General features: G+C 36.5%; 1 protein-coding gene across 1 annotated transcript; it reads left to right on the forward strand.

The window, feature by feature from the left end:
- On the forward strand, nucleotides 1–25759 carry LOC141283101 (desmoglein-2.1-like). The gene is made up of 13 exons (XM_073816378.1): nucleotides 1–150; nucleotides 3647–5348; nucleotides 6373–6514; nucleotides 6641–6810; nucleotides 6963–7097; nucleotides 12925–13110; nucleotides 13252–13622; nucleotides 13812–13954; nucleotides 15354–15575; nucleotides 15808–16062; nucleotides 16236–16363; nucleotides 16480–16770; nucleotides 24825–25759. Exons 2-13 carry the CDS (start codon nucleotides 5172–5174, stop codon nucleotides 25665–25667), a joined length of 3063 nt encoding a protein of 1020 aa, XP_073672479.1. The 5' UTR covers nucleotides 1–150; nucleotides 3647–5171; the 3' UTR covers nucleotides 25668–25759.
- The last annotated feature ends 1543 nt before the right edge of the window (nucleotides 25760–27302 follow it).

Raw genomic sequence — 27302 nt, forward strand, 5'->3', positions numbered from 1 at the left:
AATTGTATTATTGTGGTGCCAAAAACAGTGTCTTTTATTCAAGCTCTGTCACTGACAGCTCTCTCACTAACAGATTTGTTGCATCTCTTCTAGAAGATGTTTCCTTGCTCTTCGCTGTTTCCGACCGTGTTGCTGATTTTCACTGTGCAGGTGAGTAGAAAGAGATGTGGATGCGGCAGGAAAAAAACACAGATTTGTGGAAGTATGTCATATGCAATCTGAACAACAAAGTTCCACTTAACATTAGTTAACATGAACTAACAATGAAAAACAGCTTCTAAAATTGTATTAATCTTAGTTGGTTATTTCAGCATTTATTAATTATTCAAATCTTGACAATTTTGATAACAATAATAATTATATACTCTCATTAATGCATTCAAAGTCTGACTATGATTTTCACATTCTGGGTCCATTCGGACCCGAAGAAATGTTGATTTATAAAACAGCCGTAACTTAATGTGTTTTAACAAAATATTGACTCTGATCAGCAACTTCTCATTAATTAATGAAAAAAATTTATATATTTTTTTGAATGTTACCATGATATTACCATGTTTTTACTGCATTTATGTATTTTTGACAGCTAATGCATTTTTTCAATGCTTATATCTCCAAAAAAAAAAAAACGCCTTGTATACATTTATTATATATTATTCAATAATCAGCTAAGATAATATGATAGTCTTTGGTTCAATTTACAGTATATTCAAACCTATCTAATGAATCTAGTTTAAAATCAGTATGATCAACTTTTGCCTTTTAAGTTTCATAAATCACACTTGAAATATTGTTAAAATTGTAGTTGTTATTGATTTACCTTTGAAAACTTAATACAAAAAGATAAACTATAGAAGGAAGATGTACGCAACATTTAATAGTTCAACATAACCCTTCTTATTATAATTTGTGGAAATATGTCAATCTGAACTATAAAGTTCTAACATTAGTTAACATGAACTAACACTGAAAAACAGCTTCAAAAATTGTATTAATCTTAGTTTGTTATTTCAGCATTTATTAATACATTATTCAAATCTTGACAATTTTGATAACAATAATAATTATATAACCTTCGTTAATGCATTCAAAGTCTGACTATGATTTTCACATTCTGGGTCCGTTCGAACCCGAAGAAATGTTGATTTATAAAACAGCCGTAACTTAATTTTTATTAACTAAATATTGACTCTGATCAGCAACTTCTCATTAATTAATGAAAAAAAAAAAAAAAAAAAGATTTTTTGAATGTTACCATGATATTTCCATGTTTTTACTGCATTTATGTATTTTTGACAGCTAATGCATTTTTTTCAATGCTTATATCTCTAAAAAAATGGCTTGTATTCATTTATTATATATTATTCCTATATTTAATTAATTAATAAGTGTATTGTTTATGAATAAAATATGTGGGCTATACATTATAAATACACTTTGTATATATTTATTATATATTATTCAATAATCAGCTAGGATAATATGATAGTCTTTGGTTCAATTTACAGTGTATTCAAACCTATCTAATGAATCTAGTTTAAAATCAGTATGATCAACTTTTGCCTTTTAAATTTCATAATCACACTTGAAATATTGTTAAAATGTCGTTGTCATTGATTTACCTTTGAAGATGTACGCAAGATCTTAACAGGTCAACATAACCCTTCTTATTATAATTTGTGGAAGTATGTCAATCTGAACTATAAAGATCTAACATTAGTTAACATGAACTAACACTGAAAAACAGCTTCTAAAATTGTATTAATCTTAGTTTGTTATTTCAGCATTTATTAATACATTATTCAAATCTTGACAATTTTGATAACAATAATAATTATATAACCTTCATTAATGCATTCAAAGTCTGACTATGATTTTCACATTCTGGGTCCGTTCGATCCAAAGAAATGTTGATTCATAAAACAGCCGTAACTTAATGTTTATTAACTAAATATTGAATCTGATCAGCAACTTCTCATTAATTAATGAAAAAAAAAAGAAGAAGATTTTTTTGAATGTTACCATGATATTTATATGTTTTTACTGCATTTATGTATTTTTGACAGCTAATGCATTTTTTTTCAATGCTTATATCTCTAAAAAAAAAATGGCTTGTATACATTTATTATATATTATTCCTATATTTAATTAATTAATAAGTGTATTGTTTATGAATAAAAATATGTGGGCTTTACATTATAAATACACTTTGTATATATTTATTTTATATTATTCAATAATCAGCTAGGATAATATGATAGTCTTTGGTTCAATTTACAGTGTATTCAAACCTATCTAATGAATCTAGTTTAAAATCAGTATGGTCAACTTTTGCCTTTTAAATTTCATAGATCACACTTGAAATATTGTTAAAATGTCGTTGTTATTGATTTACCTTTGAAAACTTAATACAAAAAGATAAACTATGCATATAGAAGGAAGATGTACGCAAAATCTTAATAGTTCAACATAACCCTTCTTATTATAATTTGTGGAAGTATGTCAATCTGAACTATAAAGATCTAACATTAGTTAACATGAACTAACAATGAAAAACAGCTTCTAAAATTGTATTAATCTTAGTGTGTTATTTCAGAATTTATTAATACATTATTCAAATCTTGACAATTTTGATAACAATAATAATTATATACCCTCATTAATGTATTCAAAGTCTGACTATGATTTTCACATTCTGGGTCCGTTCAATCCAAAGAAATGTTGATTTATAAAACAGCCGTAACTTAATGTTTATTAACTAAATATTGAATCTGATCAGCAACTTCTCATTAATTAATGAAAAAAAAAAAAAAAACATTTTTTGAATGTTACCATGATATTACCATGTTTTTACTGCATTTATGTATTTTTGACTGCTAATGCATTTTTTTTCAATGTTTATATCTAAAAAAACATCTTGTATAGATTTATTATATATTATTCATATATTTAATTAATTTATAAGTGTATTTTTTATTAATAAAATATGTGGGCAATACATTATAAATATGCTTTGTATATATTTATTATATATTATTCATGTATTATAATTAATAATGAGTGTATTGTCCACATATTTGCATACATAAAAATACATAAAAAATAGATTTTGTATACATTTATTATATATTATTCATATATTTTATTTAATTAATATGTGTATTTTTATGAATAAAAGTATGTGGGCTATACATTATAAATACACTTTGTATATATTTATTATATATTATTCAATAATCAGCTAAGATAATATGATAGTCTTTGGTTCAATGTACAGTATATTCAAACCTATCTAATGAATCTAGTTTAAAATCGGTATAATTAACATTTGCCTTTTAGATTAAATAAATCACACTTGAAATGTTGTTAAAATTGTAGTTGTTATTGATTTACTTCTGAAAACTTAATACAAAAAGATAAACTATACATATAAAAGGAAGATGTAAGCAAAATCTTAATAGGTCAATATAACCCTTCTTATTATTATTTGTGTACTAAATATTTCTGTCTTTTGCCTCACAAGTTGCCAAAATATGCACAACCACCTATCACTGTTAATAACATAGCTGTTCAACCTAACCACCAAGCAACAATTTGTATGGAATGATATGTTACGTATGTATGTATTTATTTATTATTTTAACAGATCCTGAGCACTGGAGACTGCAGGAAGCAGCGTCATAAAAGGGAATGGGTCGTCCCTGCCAAAAGGTTTACAGAAAATGTAGACTATAGTCATTTGCCCTATATCAGCAAGGTAATGTAAACACCATGGGCGACATGGGGGGAGGGGGGGGTCTACAACCACGGGATTGGAGGTAATGAGGGCCATGAGCTGGTCTCTAGTCCAGACCCACTACTTGAAAAGGTTGATGTGGTACAGCTGGTCAGCCCTCCTTCATCCTGGCTGACGGTAGGTGACCGGGCCGATTTAACCAGGATTGTGTAGGGGCTGGTCGGTCCTCAGCTGCTCTCTGAAGAGATAGGGAGAGAAAGCATTAGTTCTCATGCTCATGGAGATCATTCTCAATACTATAAATGTTCTCTCTGCTGATGAGGACACCGTTTGATGAGCCGCAGCTGAGGCCGATCAGACTGTGATGAGGACGTGCAGGTGTGTCCGTTTCCATGGCGACGCTGATAGATCCTGGGGTCGCTCATCACAATATGCATTAACTAAACTTGAATTGACTAAAACTACACTGAAATGTCATCAGTTTTTGCTGACTTATGCTGCGTTCTAGGCAGGTTTTTGAGCTCGTAAATCACGACTTCAAATCACGACTCACGACTTTGTAGTGTTCCAGGCAAGTCACCCCAAACTGCCTGAGCGCATTTATTATTATTACATTATTATTATTTTGTTTGCAATGTTATATTGTCTTAAAGTCTATTTTTTCACTGTGCACCACTTGCATAAACACCGCACCCGTAGATGCTGACATAGTGGTCACGTCAGAACTCGGAACTGGGAGTACATCGATTTAGTACGAGTTCACGAGTGGGAAGTCACAGGTTTGACTGCCGTTTGGGTGCACTTTCACGGGTAGAAGGTTGGAAAAACACAAGTAACGGGTTGCCTGGAACGCGGCATTAAACTAGATGAAAATAGTTATGGATAATCCTGACTAAAATAAGAATAGAATGCTCACACTTTTAGTTGACTAAAACTTGACTTGACTAAAAAGAGTATGAACGTGACTAAAACTACTAAAACTAAAATAAAACAGGTCACCTAAAACAACACTACATAAATGAATGAAAAGATTACATACTGTACAGTAAGAGGGCTGAAGCAAAAGAAAGGAAATTATTTATGTACTGACATGATTCATGCATACACTAAAAAGAAATAACTTGTAGGATTTCCTTCAAAAAAATCTTCGTAACAATTTGAAAGGGATAGTTCACACAGAAATCGTTCCAAACCAAGATCTTTGTTCATCTTTGGAACACAAATTAAGATATTTTTGATCCAAAAGCTTTCTGACCTTGCATAGACATCAACGCAACTACCACGTTAAAGACCCAGAAAGGTAGTAAGGACAACAACAAAATAGTCCTTAGTCCATCAGTGGTTCAACCGTAATTTTATGAAGCTATGAAAATACCTTTTGTGGGCAAAAATTTAATTGCTATATACATTACTTTTGAGTAACAACAGTCTAACCATGCAATGTTACATTTCACAGATGCGATCAGACAACGATGAGAATGTGATGCTGCGCTACACTCTGAGGGGACCAGGAACTAACCAGCCACCTGTTGGTACCTTCATAATAAATGCGTACACAGGATTGGTTCGCATTACACGGCCTCTGGATCGGGAGGAGAGACAAAACTACACTGTGAGTATAACAAACTCAGATTTAAGATACAAAGTATAGGTCATGTGATATACTGTAGACTGCCTAGTTGTCACAAGGACTATATGTATTTACATTTTAAAGGTTCTAAGAAAAAGTGTTCATGCTGCCTTAAAACTTTAAGTTTAGTCAATTTGAAATGTTGTACTACATAACAACTTGGAAATTTTTGTTGACTAAATTTATTATCAAATTTAAGATAGAACAAACACTTTTTTAAAGTTCAAACTTACATACAGTGCCTTACAAAAGTATTCAAACCCCTTTATTTTTTACACATTTTATGTTGCAGACTTATATTAAATCTCTTTATATTACTTTTATCCCACATCAATTAACACTCCATACACAGTAATGTCAAAGAAAAAAAGTTGTTTAACATCTTTTCAAACGTATTAAAAATAAAAAAGCCTTAAATGATTCCTTTGCATAAGTATTCATATGGTATTCATTCTGGAATACTTAAACTTAAGCTCAGAAGCATTCATATAACAGCTGAAATGGAGCAAAAGCCCTGAGGTAAAAAATAAATAAAATAAATAATAATAATAATAAAATAAAAATTATACATACTGTAGATCAAAACTTTTCATGAATTCAGTTCTACAAGGTAAAATTACATTATCATAACATTTTGATTGAGAAATTTCAAACTAAACTGAAAACTTTATTAGTATTAGCAATATCTTAAACATTAGTTTGAAAGGAGCCATGTGTGTCTCAAATATTACAAATCCATTAATTAGTTAATTAATTGATTAATTAATTGATTAATTATTTGGCCAATACAATATATTTTAAACTTTTTATGGTACTTTATTTATATTATATCATTATTATTGTTTTACTATTTAAAATAAACAAATTTACTAGGCTGTTCGCAGTACATTTGTTATAACTGCTCAACCAAATCAGTACATTTCTGATTTTTTTATTATTTTTTTTTTACTAAAAGAAACTCTAGACAGATTCTTCCAATAAACAAAAACCTTTTTTTGTCTTGTAGCTTATTGGCACTGCATGGTATACTAACAACACCATAGCTGAAGATAATGTTAGAATAAACATTATTGTGGAGGACCAGAATGATAACCCACCAGTTTTCATCAAGCCAGAACGAAGCAGCGTTTATGAGGGGAGCCCAGTTGGTGAGTCTGCCACTGCATTGACATTGTCAAAAATTGTTTGCTTTTCTGAAATTAGGAATGACCAATTATTAAACTTAAAGATCTTGTGTGATAGATTTGTTTTTCTAATAGCTCTCTTCTTTCTAGGTACCTCTGTAACACAAGTTGTGGCCAAAGATGCAGATGAGCCAAACACTCTTCACACTAAGATAGCATATAGCTTAATCAAACAAGAGCCAAACGATGGCAAGCTTTACTTTGCTGTTGATAAAGACGATGGAACAATCACTGTGAGCAACCCAACACTTGACAGAGAGGTATTTGTTACCAGTTATACTGATCTTTCTATATATATATATATGTGTGTGTGTGTGTGTGTGTGTGTGTGTGTGTGTGTGTGTGTGTGTCGGTAGCTTCAAAAGTTACCACCAAACAGTCTGGATGTTCAAGTTCCCATTCTCTTGAACAGGAACACAGATCTTTTGTTCTCACAATGCAAGCTGCTGACATGTATGGAAGTCCCGAAGGAAATTCTGCTACAGCTACTGTAATTATAGACATCCTGGATGTCAATGACAATATTCCTACTTTGGAGAAGGATGAGGTGACTATATGCAGGTTAATCTAACTTTAATTGCCAGGAGGTCATAATTCTGACATTAAATACTGTATTTTTTAATACCCTTGTGAAAAAAACAATTGTTTAACTATGTTTATTGTGTGCTTCAAATCTTTAAAATATATTTAAAAAAATGCATTTAAAAAAATATGAAAAAAATAAAATAAAATGTGAACATTGCAAATACTTTGACGACCAAATGCTAAAAACAACCTGATCTCATGACAGGCCTAGCTCAATCAAATTGCTGAGGGTGCCTCTTAAAATAGTGAGGGTGCTCTATGAGTTTTAGTGCCGTCCATTAATATGGTGCAAAGAGTGCTCTGTTCATAGGCATAATCACAAAAATTTGTCACTCATCTTTGTGCCGGTGATTCAGATCCAGCACCTTGCTTGGTGGTTCCCCCTCCTCATTTAGTTTAGTTTTTATTTTGTGAACACATTTCTATTTACTTTTCATAGGCTAAAGTTTGGTTTCAGTATTAGTAAATGTAATTTAAACCTCAAGCGACACAAATTTAAATGCACCGATCATCCATATAGGCCTATTCCTGATTATACCTTTCACAGTGCACTCAGGAGGTTGTGCCAGGATGAGAACGTAATGATTATGAAAACGTTTATTTTTGATAACTATTGTTTTATTTCAGTTAGGTTTTTCTAACTGTTGTTAGTTTTGTTTCATCTTAGGTTTTTTTGTGCCTCTGCAAATTATAATCAATGATGTTTTCTGCAAAACAAATCTCTTATTTACATCGTGTCCTGCCGAACCACCTGTTTTGCTGTTGCATTCAAGAAATCAAAAAAATCTGTGATTTGGCTACATCAAAGCTACAAAAACATGCCAAAAACATAACACCATTCTTTTGGATGGTTTACCAAAATGCAATTAAATGGTATTATTACAACTGAGGGGGCTATTTGTTTCGTTTGAGGGTGCTTAGAACTGCCGTAGAACTGGGCCTGCCTCATGATGAAAATGCACCTGTGGGAAATTTTCACATGTTGTGAAATAAGTACATATATATGTTTTGTGACATATGTACATGTGAAATGTCCACTGTGAGTGGCGCTAAAAGAATGTTACTTTTTCCTCCAGTAGGATGAATATATATTAGGGCTGTCAAATGATTAATCGCGATTAATCGCATCCAAAATAAAAGTTTAGCATGTCGTTTTAGCTTGTTTTTAGATCTCTCATCATTCAGCTCTTTATTTTAAGTCATGTTTTTTAAAGAATTCGTACCCAAGGATTCCACATCCTAAATCCAATTCAGTGTCAGCTAAGCTACCGAGCAAGCTTGTTACATTCAGAACGCAAAACATATGAAGCTGTAATCATAACATAACTGTGTACGCAAACAATCAAAAGTGTTCACAGTTTTACGACCTCTAGAGTTCATTTCTGTTGCAACCTCCAGTGATATGTACAGTTGCAATGGAAATTATTCAACCCCCTTGACCTGCAAGACATTTTGCTGCAGAGAACAAAATTTTGTGAAAACAATTCAACAAAGGCCTCAGTACACTAGTAGAGTAAGTTTATTCATACATATTTGAGTAATTTTGAGAAAGTAAGTTGATGACTAATGAAAGAAAATTAAATTGGCTCTAAATGTTCATGTTCAAAATTATTCAACCCCCAAAAGTAAAATCTGGTGCAGAATCTTTTATTCTTTAAAAATAGCAATAAACACTGCCTGGAAGTGTTTAGAAGCTTCGGTCACCTCTCTACTGCAATCTTGGCCCATTCCTCGCCTAAAAAAGCTTTTAGACCACAGATAATATTTAGTTTCACATTGCTACTGCTTTCTTCAAATTCAACTAAATATTTTCATGAGAATAAAATCTAGAGACTGAACAGGCCACTCAAGAACATTAAATCACTGATCCCTGAACCAAGAAGAAGTAGATTTGGATGTGTACTTTGGGATGATTGTCCTGCAGGAAAGTCCACTGATCATCAGCTTCAGTTTTTTGCACCACAGGCATCACAATTCTTGCCAAAATGGCCTGATACTTCAAAGAATCCAGGATGTCCTTTACAAAGTCATGTTTTCCACTTCCTGCTAAAGTAAAACAACCCCATAACAGGACTGATCCACCTCAATGTTTGACGATGGAGATGGTGTTCTTCTGCTTACAAGTTTTGCCTTTTTTTGCACCAGACAAACTGCTGATCCATGGGTCCAAAAAGTTCCAGTTTGGTCACATCACTCCAAAAAACATTCTTTCAGAACTCCACAGGTCCATCCAGATGAATTTTAGGATGTTCAAGTCTGTCTTTTTGTTCTTCTTGGCCAATAGTGGTATTCGGCAAGATGCCTCAACATGAAGGCCATACTTGTCTTGTGTTCATCTTATACTCTGCACTGAAATGTTTTTCTTCCTTTCATCGGGTCATCTTGCAAGTATTTGGCTGTACTTTGCAGGTTTTTCTCAGTTGCTCTGATCAAACATTTTATGATATTGTGCTTTTTTGTTCAACACCCTCAAAGGTTTTCTGGTACAACACACTTTAACTAAAGAATAATGCTGCCAGCTGTGTCTCTAGGAACTTTTAAATGTCTTGGAAATCTTCATACAGCCTTAGACTTTATAATATATTATAAAACGGTTAGTTCCATTCCTCAATTCTGATTGGTCAGCAGCTGTGTCGTATTCATGATACGGCACTGCTATGACCGCTTCACTCAACGGTTTTGTGTATCATTGAACCCCCTTAGCAACCACCCTTAGCAACGTAAACACAGCTGCAGCAGTTAGGGACTACTTTTTACAGCGGAAGGCAGTTAATGATTTTACTTTATGAAAATGTACAATTTAATATATATAAATTAATATATATTTTTGATTTTAATATTTTTATTGTGTGGTAACCGTTTTATAAAAGCAATAAGGTACTTGAGGCCGTTCTGTATCATGAATAAATCACGGCTGAAGGGGATGCAGGCACTCCGCTTCGCGTCGTGCCTAACAACGCCCTTCAGCCGTGATTTATTCATGACACAGCACGGCCTCTCGTACCTTATTGCTTAAATAAAACTATTTCTTCTCAATAGCTTTTGTGAGAGCTCTGTTGACTTTACCATATTTGATACTCAACTTCAGCACATGCATGGACTAACTGTATGTGTAACAGCTCGAGCTCATTCTGTTTTTTAATAGTGTTTCTAAAGGCTTTATTGTGTTTTAAGACAATTTTGTTCCGCACTATAAAAATAACTGACTAGAAAACAGCAATGTTGAACAGAGGTTGAATAATTATGACATAGTTGTGTTATTAAAAAATCCTATAACTCAGAAACATTATATTATATATTGACATTATCACTTTTAATACTCCAGTAATCTGTTATAGACCTTTCTCACAACTTCCGTATTTTGCGCCGGAAATACGTAATTGCTGTGTAAACCCATTTCCGCCCCGGTATGCCGGTAACCAGTTAAACAACGTGAAAAACGCTTAACGTGGCTTAATGTATGTAAAAAACGACCAGGAAACCGCAAGTTTCTGTCAGACCTTACGTGGAACAAACATTAACTACTATCAAAAGAACGAGCCGTTATTCCACATATAAAGTGAATAATATCACGTTAAGCGTTTTCTCCCCCATAGAAGCCCATTATAAGGAAACAGCTTAACGTGGTTTACGTACCTCAACAGCGACCAGGGAAAACCAAACGTATGTTAAATTTGACTTATAATAAATACTTGCTGCTGTCAAAAGAACGAGCTCTTATTCAGCATATAAAGTGCGCGCCCCATAGAAGTCCATTATAACAAACAATGTTAAGCTTTTTCCTTAATGGAGTTCTATAGGGAGAAAACCGTGATATTATTCACTTTATATGCTCAATAAGAGCTAATTATTTTGACAGCAGAAAGTGTTTATTATAAGTAAAATTTTAAGCCACGTTAAGCTTTTTTTTTTTTTTTTGTATAATAGACTTCTATGGGGCGCGATCACTTTATATGCTGAATGAGAGCTCGTTCTTTTGAGAGCAGCAAGTGTTTATTTTAAGTGAAATTTAACAGAAGTTTGGTCTTCCCTGGTCGCTGTTAAGGTAAGTTAATAAAGCAAGCTGTTTACTTATAATGGGCTTCTATGGGGGAGAAAACGCTTAACGTGATATTATGCGCTTTATCTGTGGAATAAGGGCTCGTTCTTTTGATAGTAGTTAGTGTTTGTTCCAAGTAAGGTATGACAGAAATTTGGGGTTTTCTGGTCATTTTTTACGTACGTTAAGCGTGTATAAACGCGGATAAACTCTTAGTGGAAAAACATATATCCTTTATCCAATTTGTTCCTCTTTGTGACGGAGTTTTCCTACACGACTCTTATGGGGTCTGCAAAAGTTATCTTTGACAAACCAGCGAGGGAAGTTGTGTAGACTCTCTCCATTTTAATTTTAAATTACCCGGCTTTCTGCTGTGTTGACATTACACAGGAAGTCTGCATACCCTGCGATTGCGTATTTCCGGTTTCTGTGAAAAAGGTCTATAGATGCAATTTTTATAAAGTCCCGGATCTTCATAAAAGCTTGTATTTGTAAAGTACTGCAGTCACTGGGGGGTTGAACAATTTTGATTACAATTGTACTTATTGGTATGTATTTAGCATTTTGCAAAAAAAGCTCCCACAGGTACGTTTTTGTCATGAGATCAGGCAGGCTAAAGAACACACTTGAAAGTATTTGATTTTAATTACATGCCAGCGACTTTGCTAGTCATGCTAAAATCATGTTAGCGACTTGCTAGTCATGCTAAAATCATGCCAGCAACTAGCTAATCATGCCAGCAACATGCTAGAAACATGCTAGTAACCACCCTGGGTATCCTAGTAACCGCATAGCAACACCTTAGCAACCACCTCAGGTACCTTAGAAACCGCATAGTAACACCTTAGCAACCACCATGGGTACCTTAGCAACCGCATAGCAACACCTTAGCAACCACCCTGGGTACCTTAGCAACCGCATAGCAACACCTTAGCAACCACCCCAGGTACCCTAGCAGCCGCATAGCAACACCTTAGCAACCACATAGCAACACCTTAGCAACCGTATAGCAACACCTTAGCAACCACCCCAGGTACCCTAGCAACCGCATAGCAACAACTTAGCAACCACATAGCAACACCTTAGCAACCGCATAGCAACACCTTAGCAACCACCCCAGGTACCCTAGTAACCGCATAGCAACACCTTAGCAACCACCCCTGGTACCCTAGCAACTGCATAGCAACACCTTAGCAACCACCTCAGGTACCTCAGGTATCTTCAATCTTTAAAACTGCTAAAAACTTTAAACTATTTCAGACTGAAAACCATCAAACTTAAAACTTTTTAAACTTTTTAAACTTTGACTACTTTTTAAAGCTTTCAAAAGTTCTTTAAACTCTAAGGCAACGCTTTCTCAAGCCAACTTAAAGTTTGTCTCGACAAACTTTTTTATCTAGTTTTGATTGCAATTGTACTTATTGGTATGTATTTAGCATTTTGCAAAAAAAGCTCCCACAGGTACATTTTTGTCATGAGATCAGGCAGGCTAAAGAACACACTTGAAAGTATTTGATTTTAATTACATGCCGTAACAGTGTCTGAAAGAAAAAAGCGCATTACATTCAGTTCATACTTAAGTATATTCTTTTTCAAAATATGTTTTTTTTTTTTTTTTAAGTATGCGTAAAAAAATGTGTACTTCATTTTCTCAACGGTATTCCTCTCAGTTATCTACTAAAGTATTACAACAAATTAAATTATATGTGATCAAGGAAAAAGGGGTGGACACTTTTTTCTGTTTTCATAGTTTTCAGCAAGTGTTGATGAGAATGAGGCACCTGTTGAGGTTTTGAGGATCCAGGCGCTGGATAACGATGAAGAAAGGACAGACAATTGGTTGGCTGAGTTTAAAATAATCTCAGGGGATGAGGATGGGCGTTTCTCTATTGAAACTGATCCGAAGACAAATATGGGCATTTTGTACCTGAACAAGGTCAGTGATTATTTTGTACCCAGTTCTAAGGAGTACAGGTCTGAAATGTAGTAAGGGGCTGTTCACATACTTGTTATGAGTTTTGTTGTTGTTGTTGTTGTTGTTGTTTGAGTAACCAATTGCACCTTGTTCTCTCTCTAGGCTGTTGACTTTGAGACAGCATCTGATATGAACCTAAACCTAGTTGTTGCAAACAAAGCACATCCAGGAGCACCTCTAGGGAGTGGAGCTGGAGCAGGAGCAGCAGGTGCAGGTGGAGCTTCTGGAGCAGGAGGTGGAGCAGGAGCTTCTGGAGCAAGTGTTTTTTTGTTTTTGGGAGAAAGCTCTAGTGATTCCAAGCAAAAGTCATACCCAGTAAAGATCAGTGTTAAAAACAAACCAGAAGCCCCAAAGTTCATGCCAAAAACCAAGCCTATATCTGTATCTGAAAACACCAATAATTATTTTCCAAGTGTAATTGATAACTACACCGCTATAGAAGAAGACACAGGCAAAACAGCAGAAAATGTGAGGTAAGTATCAAGCATTTTTTTTTAAAAAAAGGTCAGTTTTAAGACTTACCAAGATTTTAAAAAATTATTTGGTTGAATATGAAATACATTACATATTTGATTAAATACTACATTTGAGCTTTATAACTATTCAGAAACTTCAGCCTTAAAAAAAAAAAAAGGTCACAATAATGGTCCCTGTTTGTTTAGATATGCGAAGGGATATGACCCTGACAACTGGATTTCTATTGACATGGAAACAGCTGAGATAAAATTGAACAAGGCACCAGATCGTGAGTCTCCGTTTGTGGTAAATGGGACCTACTATGCCAAGATCCTCTGCATTTCAGATGGTTAGTATGCACACTGTTTGATTTCTTCAACTTCATGATGTGTGTCCCACAATGTTTTTTAAAGGAGAATTTAGGTTCAAGAACAAAAATTTATAGATTATTTACTCAGCTTCTCAGATTATTTACTCTCCCTTGTCATCCAAGATGCTCATGTTTTTCTTACTTCAGTCATAAATAAATAGTTTTTGAGGAAATAATTTCAGGATTTCATTCCATATAGTAGACTTCTATGGTGCCAGTGAGTTTGAACTTCTAAAAAACTTGCTAATTGCTAACAGCTTCAAAGGGCATTAAACAATCCCAGCCAAGGAACAAGGGTCTTATTTAGCAAAATGAACTGTTATTTAAAAAAAAGACAATTAAAATATTGTTAACCTTGAATAATTGTCTATAGCTTTGCGTGTACTCCGGTTCGAGTTAAGGTAGGTTGAAAAACTGCCATCTCATGTTCTCCTCCAACTTAAATCATCCTATATCACTGTTCTAGCTTTTTTCAAAGGGCGTTTGATCTTCACTCGGTCAAGGTAAACACTTGATCGGTTCTTCTGCAGCAGTGTTTGGCTGGGATCATTTAGAGCCCTTTGAAGCTGCAGTTAAACTGCATTTTGGAAGTTCAAATTCGCGGGCACCATAGAAGTCCACTATATGGAGAGAAATCCTGAAATATTTTCCTCAAAAAACATTTTTTTTTTTCATGACTGAAAAAAAAAAGAAAGACAAGAACATCTTGGATGGCAAGAGGATGAGTAATTATTTGTACATTTTTTGTTCTGGAAGTGACAAATTCTGTCATCATTTACTCACCCTTAACCGTAGTTTCAGAAATGTCTTCTGTTGACACAGAAGATATTTTTACTAACTATAACTTATTTTTATCTCATTTTCATTTAGTTAATCTTGAATTACTAAACTAAGTAAAACAAACACACACACACACACACACACACACACACACACACACACACACACACACACAACAAAATGACTAAAACATTTAAATAAAAATAAAATAAAAATAAATATATAAAAATAAATTCTATTTCAAAATACAAACAAAAATATAATAGTAAATAAATGATACTAAAATAGCAATGGTTTCAGGGAAAACTTGTCTATCATTGTTGTTTTATTGTTTTATTTTTTTATTGTTTATTGTTTTAATTCTTATACTGGTGCCAGAAGTTGCCAGGTTATTGCACTTTTTTGCCAGGTTTTGATTTACTTTGTAATTTTCATTACATTCTCTTTTTCTACATAGCTTTCTTTTATTTTACTTTTTGACACGGCAGGTTTTATTACATATAATAGTAGTATATGCATTATATTTGCAGTATCATATTCAAAAAAAAAAAAAAAAAAAACTATGTTTTTAAATATAAATTTTTCTTTTCTCTTATAGACTTTCCTTCAGAGACGGCCACAGGCACCATTGCCATCCAGGTGGAGGATTTTAATGACCACTGCCCAACTGTGACAAGCACAGTCACAAAACTATGTACTGACAAGGATGCCTTCTTAGTCACTGCAGTGGATGAGGATGCATCACCCAATGGAGCTCCATTTACCTTTAATGTTGTTACAGAAGGAACTAAAGGGAAATGGACAGTCGAGTATTTAAATGGTATGTATGTCCGTTGGGAACACCACTGTGTGGGCCACTCATAAAAAATTTTTGACCCACAAAAACACTTGACTAACGTTACATAGAACTTTAAAGATTTCCATCAATATTTAAAATATACTGCTGCAGAACCTCCATGTGTAACTTGGTGGCCTTGAGCCACATGTTAAAAACTGTTTTAAGATGTCCCTACCAACTCTGTGGTTGATATCTTCTGTTCTTTTCTTATCAGATACCACTGCCATCTTTAGAGCCTCTGAAAAGCTGTGGCCGGGACAATACGAGCTGATGGTGGATGTCAAGGACCAGCAGGGGTTGTCATGTCCAAAACCTCAGAAAATTCCGGTGGAAGTGTGCACCTGTAGCAAACAGGGGGCTTGTGCCCGAGAAGGTGGAATAAGTGGAGGAGCCGGAGGGCTTAAGAGGGGATCTAGGTTGGGACTTGCTGGAATCGGTCTACTCTTCCTTGGACTCCTTTCATTATTGCGTGAGTTCATTTACTTCACACCAGCATCTTAACTCCATGTCCGAAGTACAAAAAAAAAAAAACTAAATCAAACTACCTTTGATAAGCTTACGTGTCAAGCAGAATATCGGACAGATTGTGGTTGATAGTTATAATTCAGTAAAAATAACTGCTGGATTTGTCCTCTGTTACAGTCATCCCACTCTTGATGCTGATCTGTCAGTGTGGAGCTGCTGTGATAGTAGGAGCTTTCAGAGACATGCCCTTTGACACTAAAGAGCATCTCGTATCCTACCACACTGAGGGTCAGGGAGAGGACCGGGTAAGAACTCCTGAACTTTTGATAGATTTGCAATATATGTTATTAGGAACAAAATCTAATTAAGATGTTATTGTTATCTTAAAGCTAATTGAAACAAACCTTTTTGTCTCTTCTAGGATGTTCCTGTTTTTGTTGAACCAGCCAATGTTTTTGTTGATGGTGGTGGTGGTATAAGGAATTTTTCGTCAAGAGAAGTGAATGGCATGCGTATGATAGGAGCTGGAGGAGCCGGAGGAGCTGCATACTTGGACTCCTCATCCACAATGGGTGGCCGTGGCTACAATGAAATGGAAATGTCCTACATGGACTTGATGAGGAGAAGTGAGGCTTTTAGGGGTAGAGAAATGGCTGGAGATTTTGACGGAATGGCCTTGTCTCATATGTTCCTGGCAGAATACTATTCACAGGTTAGTAAAGACCAACAGAGTAGTGTGTATGTGTGTGTGTGCATGTGTGTGTATGAAGTTAATTTAATGTGTTTATTCTGGGTGATTAATACACATTTTAATTTTATCTATCTATCTATCTATCTATCTATCTATCTATCTATCTATCTATCTATCTATCTATCTATCTATCTATCTATCTATCTATCTATCTATCTATCTATCTATCTATCTATCTATCTATCTATACATCAAGTCAAGTGAAGCTTTATTGTCATTCTGCTATATGTGTGGACATATAGTGGAATGAAATGTCATGTCTCACAGGACCATGGTGCGCTGGTACATACTAGTTTAACATAACATAAACATAAAACAGTACTAGTATAAGAAAAGCAATTATCGAAGTATACAACAGTTAACCATATGACCATACACAAACTGCAATGCTCCAAAAAAAAAAGAAAGGGAATACTAAACAACACAATGTAACATCAAGTCAATCACACTTCTGTGAAATCAAACTGCCCACTTAGGAAGCAACACTGATTGACAATCAATTTCACATGCTGTTGTGCTAATGGAATATACAACAGGTGGAAATTATAGGCAATTAGCAAGTGTAGGGTTATTACATTTTTAATTTAGCTCAAAGGGAATCGAATATGATTCAATAGGGAATTTGAACAGTTTGAATAGGGAATTTGAACAGTTTTACGGCTCTTCAGAGTCAGCGCGCAATTCATGGAAAGAGCCGAAATAACGTAACTCTGCAATGGATATTACTATCCAGAATATAGTTTTAACACTATATATCAGCACAGTGGCAAGATCGTCAGTTTAAGACATTAAATGGTAGCCACATAACACAAGATACTTATCTTTTCTAATAAAAATATGATTTTATTGGATAAACCTAAAACATACAAACTAGTCTAACACATAAACACACACATTCACACAGGTTGCAGAAAGAGAAAGTGCGGAAAGAATGAGTTTAAAGGAATGAGAATATGAAGTCCCAAGTTTATAGAAATATGTGCAATTGCTTAGACCTCAACAACCATCAATCACTTACATTAACATTCGTATTGAGTCTCTCAATGAGGTTATTAAACTTTATATCAAATGCACCAGTGCGGCTAGAATCTGGAGGTTGTGCTTGCGTTGCCGTTTTGTTGAGGGAATTCCTTTGTGGTCGTATATGAAGTATTGGGCGTTGGCTGAGGATGCGGAGTTGTGCACTGGTTAAAGTTCAGGTGGGCACAGACGTTTGGGTCATGGCAAAACTTAACTAGAACACAAAACTCTCAACGGAAAGAAATAAAAGAATTAAATTAAAAGGCAGAAGTGTAACGATCTCCTCATGTTTACGTTAGAGGAGTGGCTGGCATGCAGGTCAGGGAGCGTTCAGGAATGCAAAACAGCAGCGTCGAAACGCGGTGGCATGAAGAAGGGCGAAGAGGAAGAGAGAGCGATTTGATGGTGTCCTGAGTATTTAAACTCAGCTTTTGGACACATCCTAAATGGTGTCTTGACCAATTAGAACATTATCCTAAGTTGGGGAACTACTGGTTTCTCCTCCCAAAACATAAATCACAATATTATTTTATCAGTCCAGTGGTCCAAATTTTTTTGACTTTTGAGTCAAATTTGGATGTGATTTCTATAACAAGACTATAAAACATTTAACAAATAATTGAATTATAGAAACATTTCAAGAATGCAAATTCAAGCTCAGGCATACCAAACACCAATATAAACTATTAAGCTATTCAATTGTTATTAAAAAGGACATACACAACGGGTGATTAAAACATAATAGGCAAATGTATGGGTTACATAAATTATAGAAAGTTATGCATAGAAATAATTAGTTGCTCATAAGTTCTTGCATATATACATGAAACATTAGTTTTCTGTGCCGGATTTGAAACGTGATGGCATGTTCTTTGAGCTGGAAGGTCAAAAGGTTACGGAAGGAATCTCAGTGTCCTGGGTGGGGGAGCCCACCAACCAAAATCTTTAATGATTTTACTTATATGATGTTCATGATGTGCATCTCTTTGACCATTAATCTTGGTTACTTTTCCAAAATTGACAGTCTCCTTATTATTTTGTGTTAATGTTGCAAGTTGTTCAGATCTCCTGGTTAGTCGGTTAGGTTTGCTTCAGGCTGGCTGGCACCAGGGTATCAAACGTCAGATTTATGGCGGGGCCTCTTGTGGAATTTGAGTCTGTAGAAGTGTTTTATCTACTAATCGAATCTCCTGAATTGTCTGATTCGCGCTGAGACGCTACACAAGACACCTCCAATAAAGGAGTGGTTCTGCAGGTGATGACCACAGACCACTTATCAGTTCCTATGCTTTCTGGCTGATGTTTTGGTCACTTTTGAATGCTGGTGGAGCTTTCACTCTAGTGGTAGCATGAGACGGAGTCTACAACCCACACAAGTGGCTCAGGTAGTGCAGCTCATTCAGGGAGGCACATCAATGCAAGCTATGGCACAAGGTTTGCTGTGTCTGTTAGCATAGTGTCCAGAGCTTGGAGGCGCTACCAGGAGACAGGCCAGTACATCAGGAGATGTGGAGGAGGCCGTAGGAGAGCAACAACCCAGCAGCAGGACCGCTACCTCTGCCTTTGTGCAAGGAGGAACAGGAGGAGCACAGCCAGAGGCCTGCAAAATGACCTCTAGCAGGCCACAAATGTGCATGTGTCTGCTCAAACGGACTCCATGAGGGTGGTATGAGGGCCCGATGTCTACAGGTGGGGGGTTGTGCTTACAGCCCAACAACGTGCAGGACGTTTGGCATTTGCCAGAGAACACCAAGACTGGCAAATTCACCAATGGCGCCCTGTACACGTGACAGACGTGACAGAGTCTGGAGATGCCGTGGAGAACGTTCTGCTGTCTGCAACATCCTCCAGCATGACCGGTTTCGCAATGGGTCAGTAATGGTGTGGGCTGGCATTTCTTTGGAGGGCCACACAGCCTTCCATGTGCTCGCCAGAGGTAGCCTGACTGCCATTAGGTACAGAGATAAGGTCCTTAGACCCCATGTGAGACCATGACAGTGCGGTTGGCCCTGGGTTCCTCCTAATGCAAGACAATGCTAGACCTCATGTGGCTGGAGTGTGTCAGCAGTTCCTGCAAGATGAAGGCATTGATGCTATGGACTGGCCTGCCCATTCCCCAGACCTGAATCCAATTGAGCACATCTGGGACATCATGTCTCGCTCCATCCCCCAATGCCACGTTGCACCACAGACTGTCCAGGAGTTGGTGGACGCTTTAGTCCAGGTCTGGGAGGAGATCCCTCAGGAGACCATCCACCACCTCATCAGGAGCATGTCCAGGCATTGTAGGGAGGTCATACAGGCACATGGAGGCCACATAACTTATTTGACTTGTTTTAAGGACATTACATCAAAGTTGGATCAGCCTGTAGTGTGTTTTTCAATTTCAATTTTGAGTGTGACTCCGAATCCAGACCTCCATGGGTTAATAAATTTTCATTGATATTTTTGTGTGATTTTGCATATAAACTATGTAAAGAACAAAGTATTTAATAAGAATATTTCATTCATTCAGATCTAGGATGTGTTATTTTAGTGATCCCTTTATTTTTTGAGCAGTGTATAAATATAACTACAATAAATAGTTGACTACACATGCAAAAACTGAGACTACAAAGACTTTACAAAAGCACTGTACATGAAGTTTTACAAAAGAGAAATTTGTACATGAAATTGAACAAAAGAAGATATTTTGTACATGGGATTGTGCAAAAGAGTTTTGTGCATTAAGTTGAACAGATAAGAGATTTGGAGGGAAGCAGCACATTTGTAGATTTGTAGTGTAAAGCACAAGTAAACATATAATCATACTGAGTCTTTGTAGCAGCGAGTATTTATAGAAAGTGTCTAGTGCACAGGAGGAGAGTGAACCAGCTCAAGGTTAAGGCTAACTACAAATTAACAGATGCGGGTGTCATGTAGACTAATAAAATATTTTTAATGAGACTGAATTGCATTTAATGTGATTGCAGTTTAATAAAAAACATTAGAAATTGATAATTATAATGTTTAATTTCCGGTTATTCAAACAGCAAAACATTTTTAGGCCTATTCAGAAAACATCATCACTAACTTTGATCTAAGGTGAGTTTAAGCACTCTCCAAAAACACACACATGTCATTATCACCAGGGACATCTGCAGGATTTCTTCCAAGGGTATACACATAGTTTTTTTATATTTTGGGAGGGCCAAATTATCAATGAAAGCATAACGATTGTCATGGTTTAAAATCAACAAAATGGTAGAATACATCTATCAAGAGCATGCTTTCAGCTATTAAAATAGTTCAGCTTTATAATGGAAAAGTGATTATATTTCATTTAGTTTTTTTATTAAGTTATTTCATAAAAAAGTTTGAAGCATTTTTTGTTTGTTAAATGTATGGTAATTGAAGCGCTAAATGGCTGACCCCTAGAAGAGGGAAAGATCACCGCCCTTACGGAGGACATCGCAACATTCAAGTTCTACGTCATTCGCTCTTCCAACGATCAGACTACCCTGGCTGAAACCGTACATCTCCTAAAAGCGGGGTGAGATTCAACAGTGGAGTCCACACTGTCACGATCAATGCATGTCTTCTGAACCCTCCATTCTCATGAACACCATTACGTGCGCTGATTCTTCCACCGAAGTTCCAGGCCTACCCGCTAAGTATCAGGATCTGGCAGTCACTTTCAGCAAGTCCAAGGCCTCCCAACTTGAAAAAATATATCTAAGAGGAACTTCTGACCGTCCACTTCACCTGCAGCAGCCGGATTCTTCTTTGTCAAAAAGAAGGGCAGTTCCCTTTACCCTGCATCGATTATCATGGCCTCGATGACATCATCATCAAAGGTGATCACCTCATCCGGATCTGCGAAGGTGACGAGTGGAAAACTGCTTTCTCAACCTTTACTGGCCACTATGAATATTTGGTAATTCCCTTCGGGCTAGTGAACAGTCCATCCATATTCATTAATGACATCTTTAGGGATATGCTGGATCGTTGGGTAATTGTGCACATTGACGACATTCTCATGTGTTCAAGTTCCCTCCAAGATCACATCCTCCATGTCCATGCAGTGCTACGACTCATCCAGTACAAACTCTATGCAAAGGCTGAGAAGTGTAAGTTCAATCAGATTTCCATTTAGTTTCTGGGCTACATCATCAGCCATGAGTGGGTCTCGATGGATGAGGCTAAGGTTCGTTCAGTGACTCAATGGCCTCAACCTCAAACACTGAAGGAACTGCAATGATTTCTGGGCTTTGCTAATTTCTATAGTCGCTTCATCCAGGGTTACCATATCATTGCAGCTCCCCTGACCTCCATGACCAAAAGAAGAAAACAATGTCCCCGCGAATCTGCTTGTGGCTCCAGTCCAATGGGATATCATGACCGAGATCAATTTAGCCAATGACCCATATCCACCACCTCCTGAATGTCCGCCACAGCTGACTTACACCCCAGAAGCACACCGTAAGCAATTACTGCACCACATCCACTCAACTCCTAGTTCTGGGCACCTAGGGATCACCGCAACTCTCCATCTACTCAATAACCAGTTCTGGTGACCAACCATGAATCAAGACACCATTTGTCAAAGGGTGTACTACCTGTAACACCAGCAAGCACTCCAACTCCCAGCCGGATTACTCCAACCACTACCCATACAACAACGCCCTTGGTCCCATATTGCCTTTGACTTTGTTACCAACCAGCCCAGCTCACAGGGCCATACCATACCATACCATACCAAACTCTTGTTTCATTCTGTTTAGACTTACATGCTAATTACGGCATTTCTCCTACTTTTCATGTCTCGCTGCTGAAACCCAGTAATGGTCTGGGAGAGAGATTGGAGGAGGAGGGAGCTGAGGTCCAGACCCCCCACCCATCCTGGTCGATGGCGAGGAAGCACACAAGGTCCGAGACATACTCGAATCTAGACGCTGGGACAGGGTACTCCAGTACCTTGTCGAATAGGAGGGGTACAGTCTGGAGGAACGGTCTTGGGTCAACGCCAAGAATGTGTTGGTCCCCACACTCAAGGAAGCATTTCATCAGACTCATCCGGAAAAACTGGCCCCTCCCCCACGTGAAAGACCCTGGCATCAGCAGCTTCCTTGCTTCAGGAGCCACTCGCAGGGTAGGGGCTCTGTTACAAGTGAGACTCCCACAGCGTATCTCTCGCACCATCAGAGGGAGCTTTCACCCGAGTACTAACCTTCTGATTCGGACTCCTTTTCCGATGTGCCCCATGCATGGGATTGACCCCTTACCTGCACTTCCTATAAAATGGCCTCCTTCCTGTTGTTCCTCACGAAGCCTTGATTTGCCACGGTGATCATTTCTGATTGTTTTTTCCTGTGTTTATTCCTGTTGTCATTTGGATTTTCTCCTTGTGTGTGATTCTAGTCGCCTGCCCTGACTGTTCTGCCTGATTATTGGACTCTGATTTTAGCCACCTGCCCCAACCATTTTACCTGCCTTTCGATTACGATTACTGTTTGTTATTGTGTGTATGTCTTTATCTTTAATAAACTTGCTGCAGATGGATCCTCTTGCCTCAGACTCATCATTACAATTTCTATATAAAGGCACATTCAGTGAGGAAATGGCAAGTAATTTTTTTTCTTTATCACCATTATTGATGAATGTCTAAAATATAAAAATAAGTCTAAAACAGGCCCGGTTATAATTTTATTTTATTTTATAATTCTATTAAAATATAAAACAGATTATAATGCCATATGTAAAACTTTGTCTTATTATTGTAGCTGCTCATATTTTCTGATTTTTGTTTCTCTGTTCTGAATAGCTTAAAAATGTAAAGGATTTCCTGCAATGCATACACATATTTGCGAATTATTTATTAGCCTATTAGTATTTTTAATCTATACCACAAATGCTCTAAAAACAGCTTTAAAATGACTTTATTACATTCCAGATGCTTTTAAAGAACTTTTTCAATATACATTTTATGGTAGCTTGAATGTAACCATGAATTTGTTGTATTCCAATTTGTAAAATAGCCTAATTAATTGTTGTAGGCTAACCCGATTTCATGATGAAGGTGCATATAGCACGGTTTTCTGTTTCTATTTGGCATAATATTTATTGGCTATGTAAAAATTTACATTCATATGAAAAATACTGATAAGTTCATAATTATTGGCATGGCTGGTTCAGTCGACAGAAATATAGCTATATATTACATATAGCTACAGTACTAACTGCTGAAATGTTTGCAAGGCAAATCTCAGGTCTAAGTGCTTGTGATACAGCTGTACACCTGCATATGCCACTGATAATCACTGAAGCTAATTACTGACGAGACTAATTTGAACTCATCTGATTGGACATCCCAAAGCATTCCTAAACTCAACAGAATTGTGTGTAATTTGATTGTGATACACAACACCAAAAACGCCATAAAAGGATTACGGTGCAACATGAGCAGATCTTAATTCAATGCTGCAATCAACACTTTCAATTCATTTTCACTTTGTTAGTAACAGGCATAATATATTTAATGTGTGTGTGCACAGGGGAATTTTTGTTCAATTTAGTGGCATTTTTTGCCCATGGCCAGAGCCTTACACACGCTCCGCCTATGGTCTAGTGTACATAAGTGTGTTACTACAGGTGGTTTGTCTAGTCCACTCACCTGTGTGGAGCATGCTCAGAATTGCACCTACTGTAGGTAAATTGTCAACAGTTTTAATGAGTTGGGGATAGATAGATAGATCTAGATTGATAGATAGATGTATCAATCTATATAATTATCTAGATTAAGGACATTAGAAGAATAGATAGATTAGATAGACTATCATTTTATTGTTTAATCATTCTAGCATTCTATATATGATTCTATCTGTCTTCTATTGTTCTGTTTATTCTGTTGTTTATTGTAACTATCATATTTTTATTTTTATCTATTGTTCTATCATTTCATCTTTGTTCAATCCATGTGGAGGACATGTAAATGTATTGCTTTATGTGTTTTACAGAACAGCCGTGCAAGTGAGGATGGGTTTGCTAAGAATGAACCTACGGTGTATGATTATGAAGGGAATGGTTCTCCTGTGGGCTCTGTGGGCTGCTGCAGCATCCTCGAAGATAACAATGACCTAGAGTTTCTCAATGACCTCGGGCCCAAGTTCACTACTCTTGCTGACGTATGTGGAGGGAGAAAGCCTGAGATCCCAGCCCCTGCCCCCGCTCCTCTTCCTCCAGCTCCCAGACCCATCGTGAACCGTACCGACGTGGTATCTTCATCAACCAACGTTATCAGTTCGGGGAATATTGTCACTAGCAGAGTACCTTCAAACCCAGTGAATCTAGCTTCCAACACGGCCACATCTACTTGTGTGGAGAATGTTGTGGTCACTGACAGCCGACCCACAGTGATTGCGAATGTCCAACCCGCTCCAACACTCCTGATGCAACCGCAGCCAATGTACTACATGGTCGAGCCCCAGCCCAGCACAGTACTCCTCACCGAAAGGCCCGCCATGGGACAGAACATGTACGTGCTGAACAGCAGCCCAGTAGGCAAGGGAGTTGTAGTCCAAGGTGGAAACATAGCAACAAATAACCTGACCCGCGGTGAGAGAAGGGTGCTTGTGGACAGGGGTACAACTTCTCAGGCTGGGCTGATGCATACAAGTAACCTGTCCAGATCACAAGTGCTCCTGGTGGACGCGGGAGCCAACAGTGGTCAAGTCCAGCAAAAGCTTCAGAGAGAGGTTGCTGGATCTCAGGGCCTGATGGTCGTGGAAGGACAAGGAGGTCAATTGATTCAGGGGTCCGTTAAAAAGGGTGTTGTTAGTTTCAACAAGTTGGAAGTCTGATTGGTAAATCTTTTTTTGCAGTGCGGTTAAATAAAAAGACTAAACCCACATTCCAGGCAGTAATAGTGAAATTAATATTATGTAGTAAAAAAAGGAAAGAAAAAAAAAGTTTTTTTTTATAAACTGTTGTTTTTTTTTCTTTTCTTTTCTTAAATGCTTGTATTTAAGAATACCATAGCTTAAGCACATTCCCTTTGTGTAGTACTTGTGTAGGAATTTGTTAAATGTTATCAAACAACTTAAATATTACAGTTGTGGTCTTGAAATGTTTTGTATTCACAGCTCTGGAACTTAGTTGCATTGTGTGAAAGTGTGTTACTGGTTACTTTTTAAGTGTGTTTCTGGTAACTTTTATTTTGCAGGGTCACTTAAATATATTGCAAAGCAGCTTAATGCTGTTTAGAACTTCTTTTTATGCTGGTTTTATATTTTTCATATGCTTCACTATGGAACAGAAATCCAAAAGACAATAAAAAGTCATTTTAACATCATCCGATGTAAGCTGTATCTGTCTGTGGGCAATTGTTAACAAAAACTGAAATCTGTGAAGTAGTTATTTTAATGTAACTCCGATTCATCTGATATACACCTAGGATGCCTTGAGGGTGAGTAAATAATGGGTTAATTTTCATTTTGGGGTGAACTAACCCTTTAAATCTCTTTAAAAATAGGAAAATAGACATGCTGTAGTTGTATATATTTATATGTGTGTGTGTGTGTGTGTGTGTGTGTGTGTGTGTGTGTGTGTGTGTGTGTGTGTGTGTGTGTGTGTGTGTGTCACAGCTGTCGAGCCAGGAGAGACTTGAAGGAGACCAGAGAATAAATGAAATGGATATTTATTGAAAACAAAACAAAACATAACGGGAACATGGCACAAAACCAGGAATACAAGAAACTGAGTAACATAAACGACATTAATCACCGACAAGGGGAGTGAGGAACTGAGGACAATATATACACTGAAACAGGCGAGTGGCTACAAACTACAAACGAGATAACAAGGGGAAGTACAAATATGGGCAAGACTGAACCAAACGAACATGAACAAAAGGGGGAAACAAGGACTAAACCAATTACACTACAAACACGGGGGGAAAACACTAGGAAAACGGAACAAAACAGCACACAATACTGACAGTGTGTGTGTGTGTAATACACATTTTAAAATTGTAGCTATTGCATTCCTGCTGCTGTCAAAATCAATACCCATTTAAAAATTTTAATTGCTTTTCTTCTCTTTCTGCTCCCACTCTGTGGTGGAGCAGTTCTGAAGTATTTTTCTTTTTAAGAACTTTCCAGCATTTCTGAAATAATTATGTATGCAAATTACAGTGAAGGTCAACAGTTAACATACAGTATTCAACAGTGGTCTAAAAGGTATCAAATATTTCATTTTGAATTGATTTGTTCTCGTAAACTCAAAGATGTGGATTTGGCTGGCCACATGAAATTACCACATGACCTTGATGTTTGTCCAGAAAACTGTTGGTGATTTGCCCAAGGATTTTTACACGGTGAGAACACCAATATTCTGTATTCAGGTGACAGTAAAATCACAGACAACTCTCTGTATATGGTGAAAATAACTTATGTCCTCCTGAGAAACAATTACCATTCAAATAGGGCTTGAAAATG

The sequence above is a fragment of the Garra rufa genome, chromosome 13 (genome assembly GCF_049309525.1).
Source record: "Garra rufa chromosome 13, GarRuf1.0, whole genome shotgun sequence".
NCBI classification, from domain to species: domain Eukaryota; kingdom Metazoa; phylum Chordata; class Actinopteri; order Cypriniformes; family Cyprinidae; genus Garra; species Garra rufa.

What these genes read in the sequence shown, in the direction of transcription:
- LOC141283101 (XM_073816378.1), top strand. Translation starts at nt 5,172, where the DNA reads ATGCAATGTTACATTTCACAGATGCGATCAGACAACGATGAGAATGTG. An exon ending in CTACTTTGGAGAAGGATGAG is followed by an intron (nt 7,098 to 12,924) that starts GTGACTATATGC and finishes CTGTTTTCATAG; the next exon opens with TTTTCAGCAAGTGTTGATGA. An exon ending in TGGCAGAATACTATTCACAG is followed by an intron (nt 16,771 to 24,824) that starts GTTAGTAAAGAC and finishes TGTGTTTTACAG; the next exon opens with AACAGCCGTGCAAGTGAGGA.